Source organism: Uloborus diversus, chromosome 7, assembly GCF_026930045.1.
Source record: "Uloborus diversus isolate 005 chromosome 7, Udiv.v.3.1, whole genome shotgun sequence".
NCBI classification, from domain to species: Eukaryota; Metazoa; Arthropoda; class Arachnida; order Araneae; family Uloboridae; genus Uloborus; species Uloborus diversus.
In genome coordinates, this window is record NC_072737.1 from 165,956,067 (window position 1) to 165,983,317 (window position 27,251).

The following is a 27,251-nucleotide window of genomic DNA, read 5'->3' on the forward strand; positions in this document are numbered from 1 at the left end:
TTTTAAACGATTTTTACGAATATTCGCTGCAAGAAAGGATTTAAAAGTTGAAGGAAATCAACCTTAAAAATTTTAATCCTTTCCTGCCAGTGAATATTTCATTCAAGACAAGAAGTGCAACTCGGCTACTTGAAAGTAAATAGATGCAGTCAGGGGCGTGCACGGGGGGAGGAGAGGAGAAGGGACACCTGTTGTGTGTGGCCCGGGCCCGAGTCTGAAAGGGGCCCAATATTTTTAAAACTAGGGGTTTAAATAAATCTAGGGGTAAATATAGGGGTAAACAATATGGAGGGGCCGTGGAAAAGTCATTTGTGACGGGCCCCAAAATTTCTGTGCACGCTCCTGGATGCAGTCAATAATTTGTTTTAAATTTTATATAGTCATACACATATATATATATATAAATGATTTAGATCATGAAAATCATATTTTAAACAAAAGAGAAAAACTTTAATTTTCATTATATCAGTTAATTTTATAGGAACTTTTTTTTTTTTTTTGGAGGAACTAATTAATTGATTTTGAGCTTCAAGCTGGAGGTCCGGACTAAAACAACATCTCCTTTTTTATGCCACTCATAAAATGAAATAAGAGCATTTTTTCCATTTCACCGAATAACCTCAAAAACTTAAATATTTAATAATAGACTTTTATTATGTTAATATATCGACATTCAATCAGTGAAAAAGAAAAAATTAGCAAATGGGAAAATACCCCAAACTGTACTAGTATTTATAATCAAATATTAATAAATATCTGAAATATGAAAGATAACTAAGAATGCTTACTTCAATGTGCAATTTTAAACTACAGTAACTCGCGCAACAGCGTGATTCGATTTATACGAAATGTCTATATAGCGAGCTTTACTCGAGTAATGAATTTTAGAGCTAACGCGAATTCCTCACCCTGTAGCACGAAAGTTTTCGTGTGGGAATCGCGGGGCTTAAGTATCACCTACTCTACTGGCTACTAAATATTAGTTTCGTGAATGGACTTTCCCTTTAGCATCACTGAAAGCGGAAGTTCTCCAACCATACTAGTCGGAACATCGCTTTGTTAATTTACAAATCGCCACTCCGCATTTTTTTCATTCTAAATATGAGTTTGATGAAACGTAAGTTCACATAAGCAGCTGTTTATCTAAAGTTTGAAAATGGAAGGAAAAATACTAATCTTTGACAACTAAAGATTTTCGATATGCTTGAACAGGTAAAAAATGTGTCGGTAAAAACAGTTCGGGTTAGCAGGTAAAAAATGTGTCGAATATAATTACGGTATTGTACCTACCGTTTCATTTTATGCCATTCTCTCCCACTGATTTTATGCATCCTAACAGTATTTTTATTCAATAACACAGCGTTTTTAAAAATACAGTGAAATTTCACTTCTCTATTCTCTATGTTTAAATTCGGTAATAGGAAGTTAAGAAATGGGTTAAAACATGGGTCAGATATTTTTCTCATGGTTTTGTAGGATATTTTCACATGGAAACCGATTTCATTACATGTTAGAATTATCAAAAAATTGACATTTTTAATAACTTATTCATTAATGTCTGGAGAAGAAATGTTTTTACATTTTTGCGAAGAAAAACGTACTAAAAGAAAGAGGTAAATTCTAAAGCAGAGGGGGGGGGGGGGCTTGAGCCAAAACGTGCCTTCCATATCAGCGCCCATGAAACGCGGTACTACATTGGCTGTGATCTCTTATTCTTTTCTTTCTAAGCCATAAGGTGAATATTGGGGAAATGTGAAAATTTCGATGCTAAACAAACTAATGGCGTCAAATAGATAGAACGTATGGCGTCAATCTGAGGTGAGCTCGTAATTTTCAGAGTCTTCCGAATCTGATTGGTGCAAATTTTACTCGCGTAAAATTTGCACAAGTCAGATTCGTTTGAAACCTCCGTTCCTTTCTTCTTCTTTTTTTTTTAAAACTTTATTTAAAAGTAGTTTTTAGAAATCGCTACAAACTACTTTTTTTTGTATCGAACTACTCGCTACACTACTTTTTTTGAAAAGTAGTGCGCTACACTACAAACTACTAAAAAATGTAGCTACTACAGTAGCGTCGCTACTTGTAGCGCGCTACTTCCAACCACTGGCACAAACTAATGTCTTCAAACTAGTAAATGAATCATGAAATTACTCTTTATTTTCTTAAACATTGTTATTACAATATGTAGACTTAAAATTAACGCTTCTTTCATTATTTATATCTTAAAATTTCGTTAAATTTTTTTTTTAAATCATTGTTAATGTAGTTCATTTAGTATTAGCTGTTGTACTCATTTTGCTTCAGTTAGCCACTTTTACAGTTATATGATTCAGAAATAAAAAATATGCTTTAGTCAGTGCACAACCATAAGACATTTTCTTTCTTTCTTTTTTTTTTTGACCAACATGTAATATTTAATGAGGCACTTTTAATATGAATTAAAATTGTTACATTACTAATCATTTTATGCATATAAAATAAAAAAGGAATATTTTATTACTTTGCTGTATTAATGCTGCATTAATACATCAAAAAAATGTAATACATAACTTTTTGGTTATGTTTAATTATAAATGAATAATATTACTATGATTAATATAATTTTTACTTTGAAAATACCATAGTTGAGGAAATAAATATCGAAAATATCAAAATATCATGATATTTTCAAAATAAATATTGGATATATATCAGCAAACCCTGGTAATGCCATTGAAAAAAGAACTTTGAAATATATTTTAGACATTTTCTCATTTTATTGGTACAAAAGTTTCCTGATCAAAGTGATTTCTTAATTTTATTCTTCTCTTTTTTTCTTTTGTCTCTTTCTCCCCCCTCCCCCTCCAATTTTTTATGTACTTACTCTCAGCTCATAGGGCTTGTTAATGTCTGACTGAAATTGCAAGGCCAAAAAACTAAGTTATTCAAAAGTAGTCTTACCAGGAAACCACAAGATAGTGTAATAATGTGATAGATCCAAATTTTATGTATTTAATGGTTTATTTATTTATTTATTTTTGTGGAGCTTTTTTTCCTTTTAATGTAAAGAGTAGACTTATTTAATGGAATGCTTTATTTAAAAATTAAACATTAAATTTCAAATTTCTGCAATACTGATTTTGACAATGTTTGACAAGCCACAAAGTGCATTGTTTTGACTAGTTTACCGAAAAATGTAGAAAATGAGGGAATACCCCGTGAGTCTCTTAACTTGCTCCAAATGTTTGTTTTTTACTTTTGCACCTCTCTGATCTCACAGAAGAGTGTTACTGGCTAATGTAATGCTCTTTTTCCATCCAAATAAAAATAATTTTTATGAAACTGTCAAAAAACTAAAAAAAAAGGGGGGGGGGGGGCGTTGCATTTCCAAAAAATGGAGGCGTGATGAGAGAACAGTGATCATATTTAAATTTAGAGGGTTATTTTACATAAGAATTAGCAAGAATTACGTCAGAAGTTTTTAGTAGCAATTTTTTTTCCGCGCAAGTGTAACTGGCTTTTCATTTTTCAAAGTCTTACCAAATTTCAGTCAATAATGCAAGAATTACTATATTGTGATTCGTCGCATTATTTGGATAGAAATAATTCACATTTTAGTATATATACTACTAAGCTGAATAAATTAAAAATTTTACTGTTTGCTGAACTTTATTCAAACAGAGTTGGTGGAAATTTTGTTTAAAATTACCCTTGAAAATATTGCTGGATTTAACGGAGACTTACTGGAACCAATAATTTTTAATGCATTAATTTCAAAGTTTGCTGAGTCACTTAAATTTCCTGGGTGTAGTATTTTTTCTTATTTCTTCTTATGCTCTGTGGTCCGATGAAACGAATATTTAATCCCATTAAGCGAAAAAAATTGGGCTTATATAATGAGATTTGTTTTGGTTCTTTAGTATTTGGTCCAAGTAAGCGGTTGGCCTGATTAACCGGTAGTCCGATTAAGCGAATTCCACTGTACAGTATAACTTCGATTTAACAATACCCGATTTAACTATTTTTTCAATTTAATGATCCATTTCACTGGTAACGGTTTGACTATATTAAATGTTTATACTTTTCGATTTAACTATAACTTTTTCCAGTTATGCTGTTATGCATAAAGTTAAAATATTTCACGATGTTTAAATTTGTGCAATTACAATGGGCTTACGGAAATTAAAACCTTGCAAAACTATGTACCTTCACAGTATATTTGCATTTTAATGTGATTTTATGACTTTAATATATTGTATAACAATTATTTGAACTATTTATTACATTTAATGTATTGTTTCACTTTGATAAAAATGAAGAAATATCAGTACAGCTATTACTTCTCCTTTATCTTATTTGATATAAGGATTACTAATTCATTCTGTTGCCTATTGCATACTTGCCAACTCTACTGTTTTTAACGGGAGACTCCCGTTTTTTGCTTCCATCTCACGATTTCCCGTTTTTTACGATTTTCTCCCGTTTTTTCAGTCAATCATCAAAAAGTACCACTTTCTTCTCAATAGATGGCGCCCCTTTTTAGTCTACCAATGTCAGGGAATAAGAAATTTTCCAATTAATAACTCCGTTAGTAAAAATTAATTTTTTTGGAAGTTTTCCACATTGCGTGTTCAACACAGCAAGTGCTCTGCCGAAAATTGCAGCAGATTTCAATCTTTTTGCATCTTGAAAATATTTCAATTATTTTGAAAATTTGAAGTTATTTCAACATGTGCTTCCCTATACCTACTTGTTATATATATTATTTTCATTATATATTGATTTTTTTTTTTTCGGATTTTAGGAATTAAATTTTGGTAGCTATTTTTCTGGAAGAGATTGGGGAATGTACAGAACTTTAAGCAATTTCACTACTTATTATTAGGTTTTTTCTTTGCAGTATGTTTTTCTTGCTGCTACCAATTAGCTTACATCTGCGAAAAACTCCCGTTTCACTTTAAATTTAGTACTCATGTTATTTAAAAGTACAATTAATAATTATGTTGTGAAGATATGCCGCTGGTGAATCACCTATATACCTCTAGTGGAATCTCCTGTTTTTTTTTCTTCGAAGGTTGGAAAGTATGCTATTGTGGCACAATGTATTTTTTACCACGCAGCTACTATCCCAGCAGTTTAATATTAATTTTGCCTTTTTTTTCAAACTTGGAAAATATTTGACTGTTTTTTAAAAGACCACTGACTGTTTGCCATAAAACTTGTCTGAATTCAAAATTTAGCAATTTTGTTACACCATTATTTTTTACATCTATGAACTACTAATTACTTTTTTCTTAATTTAAGGAAGGAGGCGTAAATCTTCAGTTGCAAAACAATTGATAGCCACTGCTAAAACAGCCATTAGACAATCAAAATTGTTGACTATTAAAGATACTCCTTCAAGTGAAGTTGCTGGTGAGGATCTAAAGATCTCAAAAGGTAATGTAATACAAATAGGAATCATAAATAGTCATCAAAGGAATTATAAATGGTCATCAAAGTCAAGAAATTTTTGTTAAATTGTATGCCATGTCTGTAGCCAAGGTAGTTGTTTTGTCCAGTTGTCTTACAGAAAGTAAAGTGTGTAAAAAATGAGAAAATAAACGAAGTGAGACGCACTGATTTTCGATATGTTGGATGTATAAAATTATTGTTATGACGTGATAGCAATTTTTGCAATTCTGTTGTATCATAATTCTATTACATTATTTATTAGTTATAAAATATTTTAAAATTATTTGATGAAAACAGAATGATCATTTATTAATAACTAGTGGTACCTCCACGGCTTTGCCAATAATAGAAAAATTAAAAGGTCTTTTGGTTCGCCTGTATATTTATAAATAATGTGTGGTGAATTTTCTCGCCAATTGGCTTGTACCCATGTTACGGTTCCACGTTATGATATTTTCGTAATTTACTCGTCCATCTTATGATAGTTTTGTTCTTAAAATTGGAATAAAAAAAGAACCACATCGAATTTTCAAAAAAACGCTTCAAAGTGCACAAACTAACTTTGTGCCAAATTTCATGAAAATCGGCCTAACGGTCTAGACTCTATGCGCGTTACAGAGATCCTGACAGACAGAGAGAGATCTGGACAGACAGAGATCCTGACAGACAGAGAGACTTTCAGCTTTATTATTAGTAAAGATATTCATAATCTAAAAAATTCAAATTTCAACTAATTTTTGACGCAGCTAGTTTTTCCAATTTGTTACTATAAAAGTGATTAAATTAAACAAAATAATAGGCAGTTTAACATAACTGCATTATTGTATTTCATATTAATTTTTAAAAAGCAACATTTTTACAATGGAAAATTATTTTCCCATTGTGTTTTTTTTCTTCTTTTTTTTTTGCAAAAAGTTAAACTTTCTGTTAAAATTTATATTTAGATGAAGAATCATTTTTTTCCCCATTAGGGTAAGAAAGCAACAATTTTATTTAGTTGTTTTAACCTTGTTTTTGTTCAAAGTTACATCTTTTCTGTGCTTCTTAATCCAAATTCTTAAAATACCTTACTTTTATTTCACTAAAATCTCAACTATTCCAAAATTTAATAAACATTTAAAATCCTAATCAGGCTTAGCTTGACCACATAGAATGGTGTGTGAACTTGAAATGTAAGTGGACCACTTCATTTTGTAATAGGTAGGATCAGCTAGAACAGGCGACTTCACTGCTTGCATGTTCTCCCTGATTCTACCTATTATAAAATGAAGAGATCCGTATTCGTTTCCAGTTCTCCTGCCATCTCTCCGTGATCAAGCTTTATAAAGTTAGATTAAAAATAATATTGGTTCTGTAAAACACATCAGACAAAGCAAACATCTGTATCTTTACGGAAATATTTCCAATTTTCCACTGTTAGGAGTCTTTTACTATTAGGGCTCACAAGCAACTTTTTATCTCCTTTATTTTCATAACAGAAATAATTGCCAAAGGAACTGTCATATGAGGCAGTGAGGAGCAAAGGGATTATGGTAAAGTGGTAGTATGAATTGCAATGAATATTTAGGATTGAATTACGTTGTGTTTTTCTTAGAAAAAGTTTACATGCAAAAACCCATTCGTATCACCATCCTCACCAATATTTGCGCATGTGCACAGAAAAAGGTAGACAACATCCTCCTTGGTAAATTGGCTAAAATAAAAATCAGTAAAAAACAGTACCTTGATAAATGATGACACAGGTTGTAGATAATGGGAAACTTTTACTGCAAAACACTTTAAAAATAGGGGGATGCAATGGCTGGCGTGCGGATGCCGGCGGGCTCCTTTCTACTTCTCCAATCCCCATGTTTTTCATATGCTGGCACAAATTATGGAATGGAACCAAGAATACAGCTATGGGCATTCCTCGGTCCATGACACTCGTGGATCATCTCTTTGAGAGCATCAGGCTGCCTTGCTCGATCCGGGGGCTTTGACCATCTTGTGTGCGTTCAGCAGGGTGTAATGATGTAGACACCCTTCTTTCATCTCTAGCGTTCGCCACACTTAGCACGGAGTCAGAATAACCCTTTCATGAAGGAGACTCATGATGGTCTTAGATGGTAGCAGGTCTCGTCCATATTTAAAAAAAGTTACAGTTCAATTAAAAAAAATGAGAAGAAAAAGGTGCACAAGGCAACTATGTCAACCGATGTATCAGCGCTGAATTTTTCGCACGTGTGCCAGAACGGGGCCCAACTCTCTGTTGCCATATTCATTTTTTAAACCTTTCAACCAAAGTGCCTCTTCTTCCTTCCGAGAGCTATGGAGGCCGGAGCTATGTCCTCGGAGATAAAGGAGCATGGAGAAAAGAGAGGAGAGCCGTAAAAATATATGTTGAGCTTCCCGACAGGGATGTAAGGAAATTTTCAAGTTTTGAACAAAAAAGGATTAAAGATAACTTCCTAGGTAGGCTTTCATTGATTTTTTTTCTAAATTATGCTGTACAGCAGCACCTACAGGGGCTACTAGTACCATCTCTTGCCCCAATATAGAGGAGAGGTTCACCAACCATTTGTACTGGTTATCTCCAAATTTTTAATTTTGCCACTTACATCCTTTGCTTCTCACTGCCTCATATGTAATAGATGGAAGATACCTGCTTGATCATATTTTTGGTAATGATATGTAATGAATCATGCAGCAGCATTAACTTTCACTTTAACATGTTTCATTATTATATGATGTAGTGAGAAGCAAAAGGATGTACGTGGACTGGACATTTTCAAGTTTTGAGTAAAACGCGTTTAAAGATAACTTCCTTTTTTAGATTTTTTTTTTCTAAATCATGCTGTAGAGCAGCACCTACCAGGGCTACTAATGCTATCTCATGCCTTAAGACAAAGGAGAGGTTCACCTACCATTTGCACTGGTTATCTCCAAATTTATAATTTTGCTTCTCACTACCTCATATAACAAATGAATTTTGCAAAATCTGCTGCAAGTGTTTTATAATTGCTACGAAATGCATTATAATAATCAGGGTGGCGACAGATCAGGGAAAAGTCAGGGAACTTTATTAATCAGGGAAAAGTCAGGGAAATATCAGGGAATTTTGAAAAAATAACAAAAAATCAGGGAAAATTTATATTTTATGAAGAAAAAAAAATTTTTTTTTTTGCTTTACAAAATTAAGTACTCTAATTCCCTACGCATTTTCCGCCAATTATCTGTTCAAAAAAAAAGTAAAATTAATGACGTGTGATTATACACTGCCGCATTATTTGTGCATCTTTTTTCCTCAACGTCAAAGTATTGAATCTTACTTATTAACCACAGGATGGACTTCCTAAGATTGGTTCTGTGTCTGTTAGGTTTATTTTCCCTAGCTTGAAATTTCCTTTTACGCTTTCAATGCTACGTAAAATAAACAACCATACATGCAAAGAGGAAGCCTTCATTAATGCATTAGCTTCTTTGCCTTTATTCCATTGTTTTGAAGTAATTAGCGTACTGTAATCACGATCTCTTTGGTTTTTCAATTAATACTATAAAAGCTTAAAAGTTATCACTTCTTTGCATTTTCAATTTAATTGCTAAAATTGAACTTTGAATTAAAAAAACTTTGTTTTTTGCCATCATACTATTTGCTGTCACCGCAGAATATAAAGGTTTTCTTTTCTTCAGACTTAAGTGATTCTTTAATTCTATAACCAAGTTGTATTCATTTATATGTTTTGAAATTAACTAATTGCTTTTTTTTCTTGCATTTCAAAGTTGTTTGTTACAAAAGCAATCGAAGATTTTTTTTCGTTACATACTGAAATAATTTTAAATAGAGTTAACTTGTGTACTTAAGTAAATATTTTTTTTTTGTTAAAATGCTGTATTCATTCATTAAAACCTATGTTCTTGATTAAAGAAAAGCTCCCTATGAATGGATGTCAAATGGTTTCATCTGTTTTGCATAAATATGTCAATTACTTATATAAGAATAACTACATTACTTCTATTGTTTTACTATTACTTGTGATTCTTACAACAATTATTATACTGTTTGAAAACTTAGTTCAAAATAATTTTAATTACTTTTTAGTTCTTAAATACACATATGTTTTTAAGAGTAATTTTAATAGTTTCTTAAAATTCTTATGCTAAGTGGTTTCTGGAAGTGAAGTAATTTTTTTTAAAAATTTTCTATAATCTTTCCATTTTAGAAAAATGTAATATACTGTTTTGTAGGTTCCCCCCCCCCCCCCCAAAATTGACTTGATACATTTTTTTAACAATTTTATTAAAAAAGTAACATCTTTTGAAAATATATCTTTAGTTCAACAACTTTGCACAACTTAAAACGTTAAAAATACTGCATTTTATACAAATATACAATGAATTTCAAGTAGAGCAAAGAAAGAAAACCATTATCATTGGTAACGTAAATCAGGGAAATTTGGTGAACTTAATCAGGGAAAAGTCAGGGAACTTTTTTTCACAGTTCCTGTCGACACCCTGTTATAACTTTCAATCTGTGTTTGTTTATTTTAATTTTAAAAACATGTCGTCATAAAAAGCTTTCTAATTAGTTTTTTCCTTTCATTTTCACTTAACACATTTCTCATACTACAAGCTCGAATGCTGTTCCAGTACTTGTTTTTTTGGATACATATTTTCCTTTCAATAAAATGTTTCCATTTGAATTTTCCCTTTTTTTATTTCCACATCAGTTATACAACAATATTTATAAAAAATACTCAAATCATTCGTAAAAAAAGTTTATTTATTTTTTATAAAGAAAGAAGGGAGATGAGCAACATATTGTCTAAGCTTTTGGAATGGTACAGTTCCCCTGTAAATGCATTGCTGGAGCTCCTTGTCGCTGAATAAAGACTAAGTGATCAGGATTCGAAAATGGCATGATATTTTTGAAAATATCAGAAATACCTGGTATTTCGATATGTGTCTGATATTTTCAATCAGCACAACCTACAGTCTTCAAAAGTAAATTCATCCTCAACTTACTCTTTACTCTCTTATATTATCATTACAATATGTTCAGTTAAAACTAAGGTTTCTTTCATTATTTATTTCTAATATTTCATTTTATATTTGTATCAATTTTAATGGGGTTAATTTAACATTAGCTGTTTTACTCATTTTTCTTCTGTTAACTACTTTTGCACATTCATATGATTCAGAAATAAAAAATATGCATTTGTTGATGCACCGTCATAAAACGTTTTCTTTTATTTTGACTACTAGGGATTGCAATACCGGACCAAATATTCAATACCGGTATTTGGTATTTTTAAAATGTAATACCGAAAGACCGGTATTTGAAATTTCTCAAAAAATTCTTTAAAACATTTTGTTTTGTTGCCACAATTTATAATTCTTAACAAAAATTGTATTATTTTTGAAAACATATTGTGAAGAAATATGAAATGTAGAAACAAATGTCATATTAAAAAAATCATCCATAATAGTAAAAAACATAATTCATCTATTGAATTGTCTCTAAGCCTGAATTGATTTTCGTGCTTAATTTTCCTACAGTTGAAGATACCCTTTCTGAATTCAGGCAGTTCGATGGTACTGTTAACAATGCGTGATACACCTCCTTTAACTGTCTAGAAGTCCTTCATCTTCAAATAATTTGGTCTCTTTTGTGTAATTTTTGGATAAGTTCCTTTTTGTGTGTGTTTGTTTCTTTTGTATTGTGTGTATTATTATTATTATTAAATTTATGGCTCTTTCTGGTGGACGATTTTCAATATTAACATCGTTTTTTCTTAAGCAGTAGAGGATTGTGTTTGCTTTTTATTACCCTTTTGCCCTTTGGTTTGAAATTTATAACAAACTTGACTAAATTTGATCTTGTTTCTTTCTTTTATTCATTTTCGCCTTCTTTGTAAAACTCTTTGCAATTATAATTATGTAAATATGTGAAAATATTTTTCGATTGATTATGGTTTACTTCTGTGCAAACTTTCAAGGCACTATATAATTTCTAAATATTATCTTGCCAAGTATAAAGCCAAATAGCTATACATGACAACAAACCAATACTGGTGTAACAAACTACCATTTGTTATGCTAACAAGAAAAAGGTTTTGTTAAAACTTAGTACAGTTGTGGCAAATAATTAAAAACAAAATCATAAAGTATTACTGCAATTGATAGTTGAAATAAATTGTTCATCGAACAGATGCATTCAAAATTACACTCGGAAATAACTTTCACAAAGGGAAAGTGAGTGATCAGGGAAATGGAAAAATTAAAAACATGGTGCACAAAAGCACAGGAAAATACGATTCAGCTCACCATCTAGTAATGACAATATCATTTTGCAATATTCCCTCTGCTTTTGTTGAATGATAATTATTAGTTTGTGCTTTTGGAGCCAAATTTTTATATCAATAGATTGACTTTGACTCTGTATAATGGAGAAGAAATGTACATTTAAAATGTAAGTAAATATTTGAGAGAGAAAAAAATCTTTAATTGAAAGTATTTATTATTTTCAGCTAATGCCTAAAATGCCGGTATTTTACCTCTGCAAATACCAGTATTACGAAATTAAAAATTGTTCGAAATACCGATATTCGATATACCGGTATTGCAATCACTAATTCTGACAGTCTAATATTTAATTAGGCACTTTTAGTATGAATTAAAATTGTTGTTACATTAATGATGCATTAATACATCATAAAAATATAGTACATAACTTTTTGTTTAGTTTTCATAATAAACAAATAATATTATTCTGATTAATATAATTTTTATATTGAAAATATCATAGCTGAAAAAATAAATATCAAAAATATCATGATATTTTCAAAGTAAATATCAGATACATATGATATGTATCACCAAACCCTGTAAGTAGTGTACCAAGAATTTTATCCTAGCATGGAGAGAGGGGTTCAGAACCGTCCTTATATAAAGTAAACTATTAGGATAGGCAGTATGGCTATAGATGGTGTCATTATTTCTTTGTACAATGCTTGCTGCAAAAGAAAGCAAAACAAACATTTTAATTCCAATTTCAATGAAAGTCCCAATGCATAAATTTAAAACGTGTGCAAGTCCATTTTTGCGAAGCAGTTCATATATATTCTGGAGTCATGAACTTATCAGCTTTATTAAATTTAGGAAGAAGACGTAGGGTACGTGCAGCCGTGACACCAAAGGCTTCTTCGACTAAATCCCGCAAACGAGCTAACTCATTAGTTAAAAAAGATGCCACTTCTGACAGAGCAGTGAAAAAGATTGCCCTTGATGATGATCCAGAAAAAAGTTTGAAGAATTCCGATGGCACTCCAGCCAAGAGCAAGCTAAACACTCCAGCTAAGAGTAAAGGTGAGATTTTTCAAGCTATTTTTTTAAAGTGAAGTTATTAACTCGATGTCACCAATATCGGAATTAATAAGGATTGCACCATGATGCCCAACCTGTGGCCTGCAAAAACTATTCAGGTGGCTCAATGGTATGCTCAATGTAATAAACTGAAAAATATTCTGAAACCTTTCAAGACAACAGATTGCATTTATCCAGTATTATGAATGATTGTAGCAAATTTGAAGCGAAATGGTTAGAGAAATTTGTTTCTAAAAAATAGATGAAGTCTTCTTTACTAATAATAAAGCTGAAAGTCTCTCTGTCTGTCAGGATCTCTGTGACTCGCCTAGATCGTTCGACTGATTTTCATAAAATTTGGCACAAAGTTAGTTTGCAGCATGGGGGTGTGCTCCTCGAAGCGATTTTTCGAAAATTCGATGTGGATCTTTTTCTATTCCAACTTTAAGAACAAAATTATTATAAGATGGACGAGTAAATTACGAAATTATCATAACCTGGAACCATAACATGGGCACAAGTCAATTGGCGAGATACAAAATTATCATAACGTGGAACCATAACATGGGTATAAGCCAATTGGCGAGAAAATACACCATACATTATTTGTAAACATACAGGCAAACCAAAAGAGCTTTTAATTTCCTATTACGGGCAAAGCCATGCGGGTACCACTAGTTGTATCAATAAAATAAGCAGGTAGTAATGATAACAACAGTTCTTGATTTGTAATTTTCTTTCATTTTCTGTATTTTCCTATGATATCTATAAAAGAAAGACTTGAAAACATTTTAATTTCATATGTTTTCTGGCTCACGACATTAATCATAGTATGAAGTGCGGTCCTCATATGAAAAAAGGTTGAGCACCACTGGGTAAAACCATTAACTTTTTCATGATGTATGTTCAATTCTTTTTGACAAGGCTATATGTAAGAGCCACTAAGGTCATACTGGGGATCTACAGAGCAAACCAGTGAAGCACGTAAATCTCTGTTGTTTCACTGGTTATTATTATTGTAATTATCATTTGAAGTACAGCATGACCCAGGAATATTTTTGACGCCTTTATAAACCTAGTTCACTCATTGAAAATCAGGAAATGCGCTCCAGCAATTTATTCAAGCACATTTTCATGCTTTGTATCTAAAATAGAGCTTTAACATCAGGGGAAATGAGAGGGGGGGGGGTTGGATTTAAGAAATCATTTAATTGTTTTATTATCTTTTTTTTAAATAAAATGTTGCCAAATATTCTAAATGTTTAAGTTCAAAATAGTGCACATTTTTTTCCCCCTTCCATCTTTCATTGCTTTTGTATGGAATTGATCTCTGGTAAGATTTTTACTTCTTGTTTATGTATTTCACTTCCAAAACAAATTTCACTTCTAAAAAAATTCAAAAAATAATTTCAGGCTTTAAAAAAAAAAAAAAAAAAAAAAAAAAAAACTCTTTCACTGACGTGACATAGCCAAAAATGCTGTTTAACCAAAATCATTGAAAATAGCTAATCATCTTAACAGAACATTAGAACTGGAAAAAAAAATATTAATGCAGATATTTAATTTGGATGATTGCTGCAATTAGTAAACAGATGGTAAATACCATGGCAAAAATGAATGTAGGAAAAAATTCTTTAAAAACTGTTACAAACTAGAACAGATTAGAGGCTTCCACTACTGATGGGTCCATTCTCATTTCATTTTATTTCATTATTTTGTTTTGTAAATTTGCTTACATATTTAATGAAAATATTTTCTTTTTATAGGTCAGCCAACTGTTAAAAGTGTTGAATTAACTGATACTAGGACGCCCATTAAAAGAAGAAATTTGAGAAAAAGGAATATTGAAGTTGAGTCAAGTTCATCAACTAAAAAGCAAAGCGTTGGTGAAGCACCAGACATTAAACTTATGTCTCCCAACTCTAAAACGGTCAAGAAGTCGCCGAGTATGTTGTATTTGTTGTATTTTAAAATTGAATTCGTGCTCTATTTATGTTTAGCTTTAGCAAACAGGGATCAACTCTATAGCCTTTATTATTAATTAGGGTAGAGTGATTTTTTTTGCCGATTTTTGAAACGCCTGGGATTTCAAAAGTTGCCTTTTAGCATCAATAGATCTCCCTTAAAATTTTAGCCTCCTAGGCTCTTTAAATTCCAAAATTGCCCCAAAAATGCAAAAAAATCTATTTTTTTTTTTTTTTTTACAATATTGAAAATATATAAGATTTTGTAAAAGTTTGAGGGGGTAAATGTTAACTCTTGGTATCATTAATCTTAATATATAAAAATCAATGTCCTGAGATAACATATATATATATATATATATATATATATATATATATATATATATATATCAACGCACAGCCGAAACCGCTGAAGCTTTAGATTTGAAATTTGGCAGGCATGTCCGCATGATTACGAAAGTAACCACTAAGAAAGGATTTTTCGAAATATCAATTAGTTCAGGAGAAATTAATTAAAACCCCTTAATTTCTGTGAAATTAAAAGCTGTCATTGAATTTAAATCCCTTATTTTCGAAGGCTTTCCTCCATTCAAATCATTATTCAGTACTTCATCTCAACTTTTGGTCGATAGCGAACTATAAATTTGATATTGTTTTTGTTTCTCACGTGGTTCTTCGAGGCTTTTCTCAAGTCAAATCATAAGGTTTCTGTCTATTGCTTTCATTTTCTCAAAACTAGAAACGAAGTTTTTAAGAACATCATCACAGGCGGACCTATCTTTTTGAATTTAGAAGAGTGCAGTTTCCTGTTAAAGTTTGCTTTGCAATAACCATTAATAAGTCACAAGGACAGACATTAAAAGTAGCAGGGACCGATTTAAGAGAAGACCTTTTTTTTACACGGCCAATTTTATGTAGCTTGCTACAAAGTCAGTTCATCTAGCAGCTTAATAATTTTAGCACCAGAAAAAAAAAAAAAAAAACTAAAAATGTTGTATACAAAGAAGTTCTTGCTTAAACATAGGTATATCAATAAAATGTGGATGGCCTGTGTTTGCAAAGATAATCAATACTTTAAAAGGATCGTTAATAAAAGTTAAAGATCAGTTAAGGACAAGGGCATATATATAAGGAGTCCAGGGACCCCGGGATCCTCCAAAATTAGAAAAAATTATAGGTAATAAGTAATTATTATAGGGGATTTTCGAAACTAGGTGCACCAAGCACTGTTAAACCCTGCTAATTCCATTACCCGAGCAATGCCGGGTACGGGAATGCTAGTATCTCATAAAAGTTTTTACTTCAATAGAGTAATTTCTTTAAGTTTCCAAAATGCAGCAATGTAAACCAAAAATCGACCTGTTTTTCTTCCTAATTTACACAATCTTACAAATCAAAAATAGGTTCAAATTGCACAAAATATAATGTTTAACCACAAAATGTAAAAGTTTTTACAAGTTATGTATTTAATTTTTTATTTAGATAATTTATTATAACATTATACAGGTAAAAAATAGTATTTTGGAAATAAAAACATAATATTATTTCACTTTCCAAACTTGCTAAAGAGCCTAAGAACAATCGTGAACAATGTAACTCAACGCAATTCATTTTTTGCTCACTCAGAGAACATATTAACAATGCTGGCTGATAAAAGAAGACATATTCAAGTTCTGGGCCTACTGCAGGATTTTGTCAATAAGAGACCAGCTAAGTGAACAGTCAGTTACACCAATTAAACAATTTCAAGTACCTAAGTGAAATTTTAGCTGTCAAGATTACACTGAACTCATAAACTGGCAAACAGAAACATATGAGCCTCCACTAACTTTCATTTCAAATAGTTTTGCTGAATAAATGCAGGCATATAATGCAACAGATTTATAAAACAGTGGTACTCCATAATCAACTGCAAAATATAGCATTTGTTCTATTTCAGCATTTTTACTTCCTTTTACAAAAAAGGAAGTATTGTATTCGCAAATTTTTTTCTCAAAAATCGACCTTAATTTCCATTTTGCTCACCCCCGAATGAAGTTGAGTTTTTTTTTTTTGTACCAACCACACTTGCATATATACCTAAGAACATATAGACGCCCGAAATATTCATTTTGTCGATTCCCGAGTTAATTAAAACAAGTTTTCTTGTGACGTCCGTATGTATGTGCATATGTGTATGTATGTCTCATAACTCAAGAACGGTATGTCCTAGAAATTTAAAATTTGATACGTAGACTCCTAGTGGGGTTTAAATTTACACATCCCCTTTTGGTTGCATTTAAGAGTTTCTAATGGAGTCTTTTGAACCTTTTTTGGGGGGGAAATCATTGTTAATTTCGATGCAAACTTAAGTGATGTTGAATTTGGAGGACACTTGGCGATATATCGCCAGTCTTTGGTCGCCAAGTTTTGTTGCTAATTTGCCGACAAATTTGTGATATTTTTTCTTTTTTTTTTAATTTCTGGTTTTAATCTGGCCACTGTTGGTGATATTTAGAGAGTTAACTATTGAATCACATTAAAATTGCCAATAATAGAGAAATAACATTAAATTGGTGTAAAAGGAAGTCGTGATGCACACATCAGCTTGTTTATTTGAAGTGTAATAACCCAACTGTAAAAATGTGCCTCAATGTTTGCATTTTACTTAATATAGTTTTGTAACAGTAGAGGAAGTGGTCCAAAAACAGGCCACCACTTTCAATTTCTACCTACAGATTTACCTGTTCACTCTAAAGGGATAATTTTAGTGCCAATAACTCTTAAAAACATTCATGAAGGTGATCTTAGGGTTCAAAAACCATTACACCAGTTTTAAGGGTTCTAAAACTTTATAATTACGAGAAAAGGTAAAATCATGTTTTTCAAGCGGTGGTCCAAAAACGGGCCATTTGAGGAAAAACTATTTTATCTCTTAAAAAATAAATAAAGCATGAAATTTTTTTCAAAAATTTTATTAAATGTCATGTTTGATATTTTTATGAAAAATTAAAATAATTTATTTCCTCATATACTTCCACAAGTTACAAATGTAGTAAACCTTCTTTTTTTCATCCTACACACTTGGATGTCTAGCCTTGCATTAGAGAATCTACCTTACTGCTTCATTTCAAATTTCTCTCCCCCATTAATCATTGATTTCGTGCTGAATTACAAAATTTTATGTCAAATAATAATGCTTTTTCTAAAATACAGAAAAAGTCGGTTCTTTGTAAAAGATACTGCAATATATAGTTAATAAATGGTTTGAGACAATATGAGGGGTGTTTACAAACGTCTGAAACAATTGGGTATGCTTACTAAAAATACCTTGTTCCACAACGCGAAATTCCGACTTACGCAAGGTGTCTTGGAACGCATCCCTTGCGTAAGTCGGGACTCGACTGTACTACATTGCCATCATCAGATTTATCAAAAGCAAGAATCCCAAACTCGTCATCGTAGTTGCCGTCAGTAGGAAGATCAGTGTTGTCTCCTTTGGAGTCCGACTACTGGTCGTTTGGATTTCCTCTTTGAATTGTTGGCTTGACTTGAAGATTTTGGATGTTTTCTCTTTTCATGGGCAACTGATTCACTGCTCACAATTTTCTGACTCTTGTTCAATGCACGCTCCACACTTTTCGCCAGTTCGTCTTTGATCCAGTGATGATGCAAGTTCTTGGCACTCTTGTGGCCACGATTGTAATTTTTCTTTGCAATAGTGGGAATTGGAGATATGTCATATGGACTAATTTAATACATTATATTAAGTGAAAACTTTCAAGTATCGAAAACAGCATGGTCCAAAAACGGGCTAGCCCATTTTTGGACAACCATCCGTAGCCCGTTTTTAGACCACGCAGTGCTTTAGGTTTATGGTATACTAAACCATTACTAAGCAAACAAATATTTTAAATGAAGTACCCTGAGAGAAAGCCCATATAAGCCACTTTGTTTTAAGATAAAAACCACTTACTTCATTGTATAAATTAGAAAGGTATAAATTAATTTGTATAAGCTTCGAAAAGTTTTGAGTTTTTCAAAAGCGAGTGTTTCCTCCTGACAAAGCAGGTGCTTTAGCTATCAAGGTCATTTACTTACTACGCTTTTGCATCTTCCTGTTGATTCATTCGGTACCATTTTTGTGACTGTGCACACCCCCCTTCCCTCATTTTCAGCAGGTGGCCCGTATTTAGACCACTTCCTCTATGTACACACACAAAAGAAATTAATGTGTAGCAGTGTATAAACTTCCAACAGTTCTGAGGGGAGGGTTTGCTGCTGCCTCCTGCATGTACTCAAGCAAGAACTTTTTTATTCCTCATAAATGTGCTTTCTTTTTGAATTAAAATATCATTGCTCGCCCTTCAATCTCAATTATATTGTACGCATTAAAAGAAGTTTTATAATTGATGAAGATTTCGGTTTTCAAATTTCATCTAAATCTTTTTGAAGTTATGAGTGATGAAAGTAAATGTGTGATGTTACACTTCTTGTTACCTCCCAATTTTGAGCCCTTTACCCCCCTCAAAGCCTGACTTCATTTAAGGACAGCCCCTTAAACAGAATCATTGTTCTTTTCATTTTTTCCCAATTTTGGTTTAAAGGTAAATTGGTTGCTGGGAGGAGAACAAGAGCAAAGCCCAAAAGAGAAAGCCTGAAACCCAAAGATGTTCCAGTTGAATTGAAATCTCCTGTGAAGAAAAGAAGTACAAAGAAAAATGAAGGAATTAAAGAAGTGTCGTCTAGTACCAAAGCTGTTGAAGGGACACCAAGTAGGTTATATTTACATACATATATATTTCTTGTTGGTGTAGATCAAAAGAAATAAATGAAAACCTCTTATATAGATTGCCAGCATTTTGAATGAATAAGTGAGATTACTGGCATATAGGCTTGATAGAATTAAGTCACTTTTTGAGACTAAAATTTTGTTTTGATGCTTGGATTTAGAAACCTAGGTGACAAATGTATTGCCTAAAATTTTGGATCACATCAAAGTTTTTCTTTCTAGACACTGAGATCTACGATTGGCATGAAGAATAAATTTGTATACTCAATTTTATCTTTTAAAGATATTTTTTTCTATATATTTTATATACTTTTAAAAATTTACTACTGGCAATATGTTATATTTCCATATAAAAACAATTTTCTTTTCTATTTTGATATGTGTGTGCAATAAAACGCCTCCTAACGGACACACCTCTTATGCAGACAGTTTTTATTTCCCCGACAGTAAGGCATTGAGCCTAATGCATTAGAAGCCGCTCTCATATGGTCACCCTCAAATACGGACACGGACACTTTTAGAAGTCATTTACATTGATATGTCTTTTTTTTATGGATAAACTATTTCAAGAATGAAAAATTAAATAAAATAATTAATCATTAGGAAGTTTATGTTACATTTTTAAGCTAACAGAACCCACTTGTTTATGGAGCTTTGCAGGACAAAACTTTGTCTTAACGGACATAAAGCTGTTCTAGTTTTAAATTTTGTAAAAGACACTTGAGCAATTCCATATCAAATCAATTAAAAAAATAATAAGTTTTTGACCTCACCAACACCAATTTTAATGACAATTGGTGTGAGGGGCACATATGACAAGATAAGTAATCCTGCCAATTTTTTGAATTCTACTTGAAAAATTTTAGGAAATACAGGGCTGTTAAAAAACTGAAAAAGTATGAAAAAAAAACGAAATGTTGTGACATACAAATGACTGTAACTTTTTTCCTAATTATAGTAAAATAAAAATTCAAAACCCATTGTAAAACCAAAGAATAGAGCTTTCTATTGATATAAAACATGACTTTCTTACGACAGATTTAAGTTTCAAGATCATTCACTGTGACGTTTGACCTTGAATATCTCAAAACATGCCCCCTTAGAATTTTTTCAAAAAAAAATATTTTATAGCTCGAACTAGGAAATGGTGAAGAGGTCAAGAAGGTGACTGACCTAACGTATGGAATTCCACAATGTAAAACATGTGAACATTCCTAATTTTTTTTCTGTACCTTGCCATTGCTATCCCGGTCTAAGTTTTGTGTAGTGGAAGAATAGTGTCAGAGATATAAAATATATTTTTTTGTAGAAATTTTAAGGGGGCATGTTTTGAGATATTCAAGGTCAAATGTCACGCCAAATGACCTTGAAGCTTAAATCTGTCGCAAGAAAGTCATGTTTTATATCTATGGAAAGCTCTATTCTTTAGCTTTACAATGGTTTTTGAATTTTTATTCTACTATAACTAGGAGAGATGTTACAGTCATTTGTATGTCACAACTTTTCGTCTTTTTCATATTTTTTCAGTTTTTTAACAGCCCTGTATTTTATAAGATTTTTAAAGTAGAATTCTAAACGTTGGCAGGATTAGTTATCTTGTCGTATGTGTCCCTCATACTAAAGTTTGTTAAAATCGGAAATGGTGAGGTCAAGAAGGTGATTGATCTAACATAGAATTGGCCACTTAACAATTTTGTTTGGAACAAGCAGGGATGGCGTGAAATTTAAACCTGTTGTCCAGAAAGTAGCCAGTTCCCAGTGCTTTAAATGCATTTACCAGTTGTCTGGTGTTCAAAACCCCTGAATGACAACCAGTGTAGTGATCCAGTTTTATGTCAGATTGGCTTGTAACTTCAGATAAAAAGTTTGCTAGAGAAAAGAGGCATGTTGTTTTCTTCATAGAAAATGTAATTTCCCATTTAAAACACATTCATTAAAAAGATATAGAGACCATCTTGTTAGGGAACACATCATCGAAGTATCAACCAATGGATGCTGAAATTAAGCCATCAAAGTTTATTACAGACAGCTAGGTTAAAAGACGAAGAACACTGAAACTAGTAGCAAATTGCTCAAAACAGTCGATGTTTGTCGATATTTTGGATGCAATCAGTTGGGTATAGCAAGTTTGAAGGGGAGTTAAAACTGAAACAATAACAAGTAATAATTGTTGTGATGATGCCTAAATTTATGTTCTTATTTCATAACACTGCTTGCTAATACTTTTTGGATAGATTTAATATGAGAATGTGGAAATTTTTTTGAATATAATTGTTAATCTGATAGTTTTTAATGTAAATAAAAATATTTTCCAATTTAATGATTTAAGTAGATATTCATTTGAATTTCAAGTTTAAACTGCTTGTAGTATGAAAAATTATCAAAAAAGTTTTGCACTAAAATACTAGTAAGCGCACATGGTCAAGAAAGTACTGCAAGTTCTGTTTCAAGATTCATGAGTGCATCAACCGAGAGGCACTGGTACCAAGACCAAGTGGGCCAGAAGTTAACTATTGGGGGTGAGGGTACAGGAAAAAGAGACTAACAGCAATTAACAAAATAACAGTAACACTGTAGCCTTGAAAAGCGAGTAAATTTTATTATTTACTGCTTTGCAAATAGTTAAAGTGAATATTTGATGGCTTTTTAAAAGAAAAGATTCAATTTTTTAGTGTCTTTATCTCAAAGATTTTAATTTAGTTTGTCATATTATTTATCAAACTTTATTTTATTTATTCCCCCCCCCTTCCTGCATGTAACTTTATTTTTATAGATAATATCTGTACCTCAGAGCCAGACTAACATACATCCAGAATCCTTTGCAATAATTTGCAAGTGTTAAAAGAGCGCGAGTTCTATCATTTGTATGGACCAGTTGACTGTTTTACCGCTATCATATGAAATAGCGATTATGTGACTTACATTAGTTTGGCTTTGAGGTACACACATAGTCATGCATTGGTTTTATTGAATAATGAATAAAATATGACAACGTATATAAAGTACAAATTGAGAATGGAAAAAGGTTAAAAAACCAGCAAACAGCTGTTTCGGCACTAAAATACAAGTGCCATCATCAGTGCAGTAAAAACGAAGACAGGTTCACCCGACTAAAACACAGTCGAGGAGAACAATGGAATGTTTTAATGAATTCGCCTCGACTGTGTTTTAGTCGGGTGAACCTGTCTTCGTTTTTACTGCACTGATGATGGCACTTGTATTTTAGAGTGCCGAAACAGCTGTTTGCTGGTTTTAACCTTTTTCCATTCTCAATTTGTATTTCATATACGTTGTCATATTTTATTCACTATGCAGTACAAAGTTTTTGACTACTTTTTATGTATTGGTTTTATTAATCCGTTTAATTCCCCCAAAGAATTTTAATGTGAAATCTCCCTTCTAGTTGTTTTGAATTTGTATACATTATTCAAATTTAATGATTGAAAATGTTAGAAATTGTATATTTTTTCTTAATAATTATTTATATATTGAAGGTAAATCAAGAACTGGGAAAAGGAAAAGAGCTAGTGCTACAACAAGTAGTAAAAGAAGGAACCTGAAGTCCAAAGATGCTCCAATAGTGTTGAATTCTCCTGTTGAAAATTCAAATGATGACAGTACAAAGAAAGCAAAAGTTGCGAAGTTACCTTCCAAAACCAAAGGGGTTAGAAAACGCCCAAGTATGTTATATTTGCTGAAGCTAGTTGTACCTTCAACTATGTAGAAGTAATTTATACAGTTGGGCTCTCTGTTTAACGACGCTCTATTTAACGATTCTCTCTATTTAACGACGGCTTTTCACGGTCCCAGATGGTCCACTACAGTGTTAAAAGCATTCTATTTAAGGACGATTTTTTGTGTTCCCTTCAAAGTCGTTAAACAGAGAGCCAACTGTATTATCATATACAGCGTGTTTCAAAAAGAATGACCAGATTTCAAAAAAATATATAAATTCAGATTTTAATCCGTTTCATTGAATAAAGGTATCCTTAGAATGGGGAAAATCTCGAGTTTCACGGAGTTGCCGACATATGTAGTGGTAACTCTTTTTTCACCCACCATTTCAGTGTTTGTGAAAATGGCGATTGCACGACAAAAATTGTATTGTGTTTTACGCTCCGCAAAGTGTGAGTACATAACAACTGTTCAGCGTGATTTTTCTTGAGAACACCCTTGTGATGAACCTCTTGTTCCGAAAAGCATTAAAAAACGGTATAAACAGTTCAAAACACTGGTTGTTTGTGAAAGCAGTGGAAGCTGTTAATGCAGACATGCTTGTAAAAGTTTGGGACGAATCTAACTACCGTGTAGACATATGCCATGCATCCAAAAGTGGACAGATTGAGCACCTTTAATTTTGTATGTAAAAAAACTTGATTATTTTCCGTGTAATACAAACTTTATCTGAAGTGTGTATTTTTAATAGTTTTTACAATGTACTCATTTGAAATCAGGTCATTCTTTTTGAAACACCCTGTATTTTAAAATTAAAATATTTTTTTAAGTAAGAAAAGTAAATTTAAAAATTGATGGGTAAACGGAATTATTACCAAGATTTTTTTACTGCTCATTTTACTGCTTAATTTTAAATTTTGAAATAAAAACTGAGCAAGTTCAAGAGTTTAACTTCCATTTCAAAGCCTGAACGCAATGGTATTTCTGTTGATTCAAAAGGAACTTAAGCAGAATATGAAAATTGTGTGTTGGCAAATTTTAAAATCAGGATGACATTAACAAGTATAATAAAAACACTTATGAATTATTGAATTTGATATTGTGTAGAGTTTGCATGAGCTTGAAAAGTCCTCAAAACTCTATTAGAGTTGACAATAGTAATTAAAAAAAAGCATTTAAAGTGATAAATAAAATTTTGCAATGTTAGGAAAAAACGAACTAACCAGTGATGAAATTACTGCATGTAAAATTTTAATGTTTTGGGGGTGGTTTTAGCAGATCAAATTCAAAGCCAAAACGATCTTATCCTGTTCCGTTTTTTTAAGGGGGGGGGGATAGGGAGTAAGGTAATTTCCATATAAAAGAAAACAGCGTTTTATTAATTTGTTTTGATGACAGTTAATATATATATTTATTTTAAGATATTTTATTACTTCTAGTATATAAAGTCTAGTATATAAAGTACAATTTAAGGAATAATAAGAAATTTTCATAAAAAGTTTTTTATGACAAAATAAGCCATTGACATAGAAAACTCCACAGACTTTAGAAAAAAAAGAAAAAGAAAACTGCAGTGACCCTCATAACTCATCACTAGATCATCTGAAATTGCAAAATCAAAATAATTCAATTAATTAATACTTTTCTGCAGGTAACAACATTACGTTTGTATTCTTCAATTGATTTTAAAAATTTTACAGCACTTACAAACTGATTTTTCATTTAAAAAAGGTGCTTTTTTTAATTGTAAAAAAAAAAAAAGAAAAAAAAAAGTTTCCTGCAGAAACTTACTAACGAACAAAATCTCGTCTTTTTTTTATTTCAGAAATTCCAGTGATTAGTTGAGGAGCACTGCAATTAAACGTTTTTTTTTTTCTGTCTTGAGACATAGAATTAAATATATATTAATTGTGTCTTAACTAATGACCGAAAACATACTTTTTCTTTTGTATCAAATTAACTTTATTCCCCCCTTAAATTTCTTTTGATTTTTTCACAGTGTAGTTCATGTATGTCCAAAGAACAGTTATGTAACTTAGTTTCACAAATTTTGTACATTAAATATTGTTTTTTCTTGAAAATACACTGGCCTCGAAAAGTTAAGGTACAACCGGTTTTTTGCTTCTAATTTGCAAATGAATGAATGTAGAAACAAAAAAATTGGAGGATATGTGCTTTAAATGGTTTTTTATTGAATGCGTCAAAGAAATTTGTATATGTGTATTGCAAAAACGACTTATAACAAAAAAAAAAGCAATCTTTGCGGAAAAGTCCAATCTTGAAGAAAACAACATCACAGTGTTATGTAGTAAAATGTCAGAGAAACAATACAAAAATGTGTTCTAATAAGGAATGTGTCCCCCCTAACTTGAATGCATTGGTGGCATCTATTTTCCCCTCTGTTTATTAAGTTGTTGGACACCGGAATAAGAAACGAAGACTAGACACAGAGTAAGCCTTGTTCCAGTTCATGTAACAACCTTGGAGGAGGATTTAAAGCAGTAACCTGTCTGCCAAGATAGTGCCAAAAATGTTCTATAGGATTCTGGTCCGGAGATCGACCTGGCCATTTTTCCAATTCGTTCCAAAGCGTGATCCCCAAGATACTCCTCAACAATCGGAGCTCAGTGAGGTTGTGCATTCTTATCCATCAGAATGAAGTCATTACCAATACCACCCGCATATGAGCGGACATATGGATCAAGGATCTCATCCCGATATCTCAGACCAGTCAGAGTTCCTCCATGGAACACATGCAGGTCAGTGTGACTATCAAGCAAGATCCCTGTCCAAACCATGATTCTACCACCTCCATAACTTTGTCTTTGAACAGTGTTGGATTGATGATATCTAGAGCACTGTTCGCTCCAGATAGGTAGATACCCTGAATCACTCTCCAATGTAAATCTGAACTTGTCTATGAACAGCACAGAAGCACATTGCTGCAGGATCCAGGAAACATGTTCTCTTGCCCAGCATAAGCAGATCCTTCGCTGTGGTCCGCTGAGGGCAACACACACAACTGGTCGTCTTGCATAGAGATCTGCATTGTGAAGACGATTTTGCATGTAGTAGCAGAGATTCTTCTTCCTGATGTTACAAAGTGGTTTGCAGTGAGTTGGGGCACAGTCGTAGTTCTTCTCCTTTGTGCCGAAAGAACTAGAAAACATTCTTCTGCAGGTGTTGTAGATCGTTGTCGGCCTGGAACAGGTCTTCTAGACACAGAATTGGATTTGTATTGATCCCAAAGTCGCTGAACAATGCTACAAGATACATTGAAACGTCTAGCAGCATCAGCCTGCGACAATCCCATTTTCATCCATCCAACTGCCCGCCACCTTAACGAATCCGGAAAGGAGGTCTCTGAAACATTTTCTTAACTCTATCGACTATTGTCACCGCAACTGCCAACAACAGTTGGAAATCAACGCAACTTACACACAGAAGTAAAAAGCTTGATATTTGCACGTTTTACTCTCACTCATAAAGCTGTGTTCTTTTCTATAAAATTAAAGTGCTAACTATCGTTTTTTTTCTTAAATGGCTTTAAAGTTCGTTATCATTCATGCAAACTATGCATTTTATTTGTTACTGCCATTTTTTTATGGTGAGCTTCGAAAAACATGTTGTACCTTAACTTTTTGAGGGCAGTGCACATAAGTATTGTACAAATGTTTGTGATGAAATTCACTTAATTATACAATACATGTAATTTGTTTTTGCAAGAAAACCTTACATGGTAGAAGTAAACGGATTGAAAATGCAGATTCAACATATTGACATTATATAAAATCACATTTTGTTCTCGATTCAACAAACAAAAAGTTTAAATCCTCAGGCTAGTGCTATTTTCATACAATAATAGAGTTTAGATCTGAAGGTAGAAAAATGTTATTTTGACCAGTAAATTTTTCCATCTTGTTCAGACTCGCCCTGTTTAAATATATAATGATTATGAAAATATTTAGTGTTTTCAACAAAAAATCATTTATTTTGTTTAATTGTACAAATGTGAATCTTTATGGTTGTTTTTTCTTATTTTTATCTGTTATAAAAATTTCTCTGTA

At 32.0% G+C, this 27,251-nt stretch overlaps 1 protein-coding gene across 1 annotated transcript in view; it reads left to right on the forward strand.

Moving 5' to 3' along the window:
- LOC129226984 (probable replication factor C subunit 1) overlaps positions 1-27,251 on the forward strand; it is a 57,706-nt gene that overhangs the window by 27,934 nt on the left and 2,521 nt on the right. The window contains exons 5-9 of the mRNA XM_054861613.1: positions 5,284-5,418; positions 12,571-12,777; positions 14,541-14,720; positions 19,325-19,492; positions 23,004-23,189. Coding sequence (XP_054717588.1) covers positions 5,284-5,418; positions 12,571-12,777; positions 14,541-14,720; positions 19,325-19,492; positions 23,004-23,189 — 876 coding nt within the window. The remainder of the gene's footprint in view (positions 1-5,283; positions 5,419-12,570; positions 12,778-14,540; positions 14,721-19,324; positions 19,493-23,003; positions 23,190-27,251) is intronic.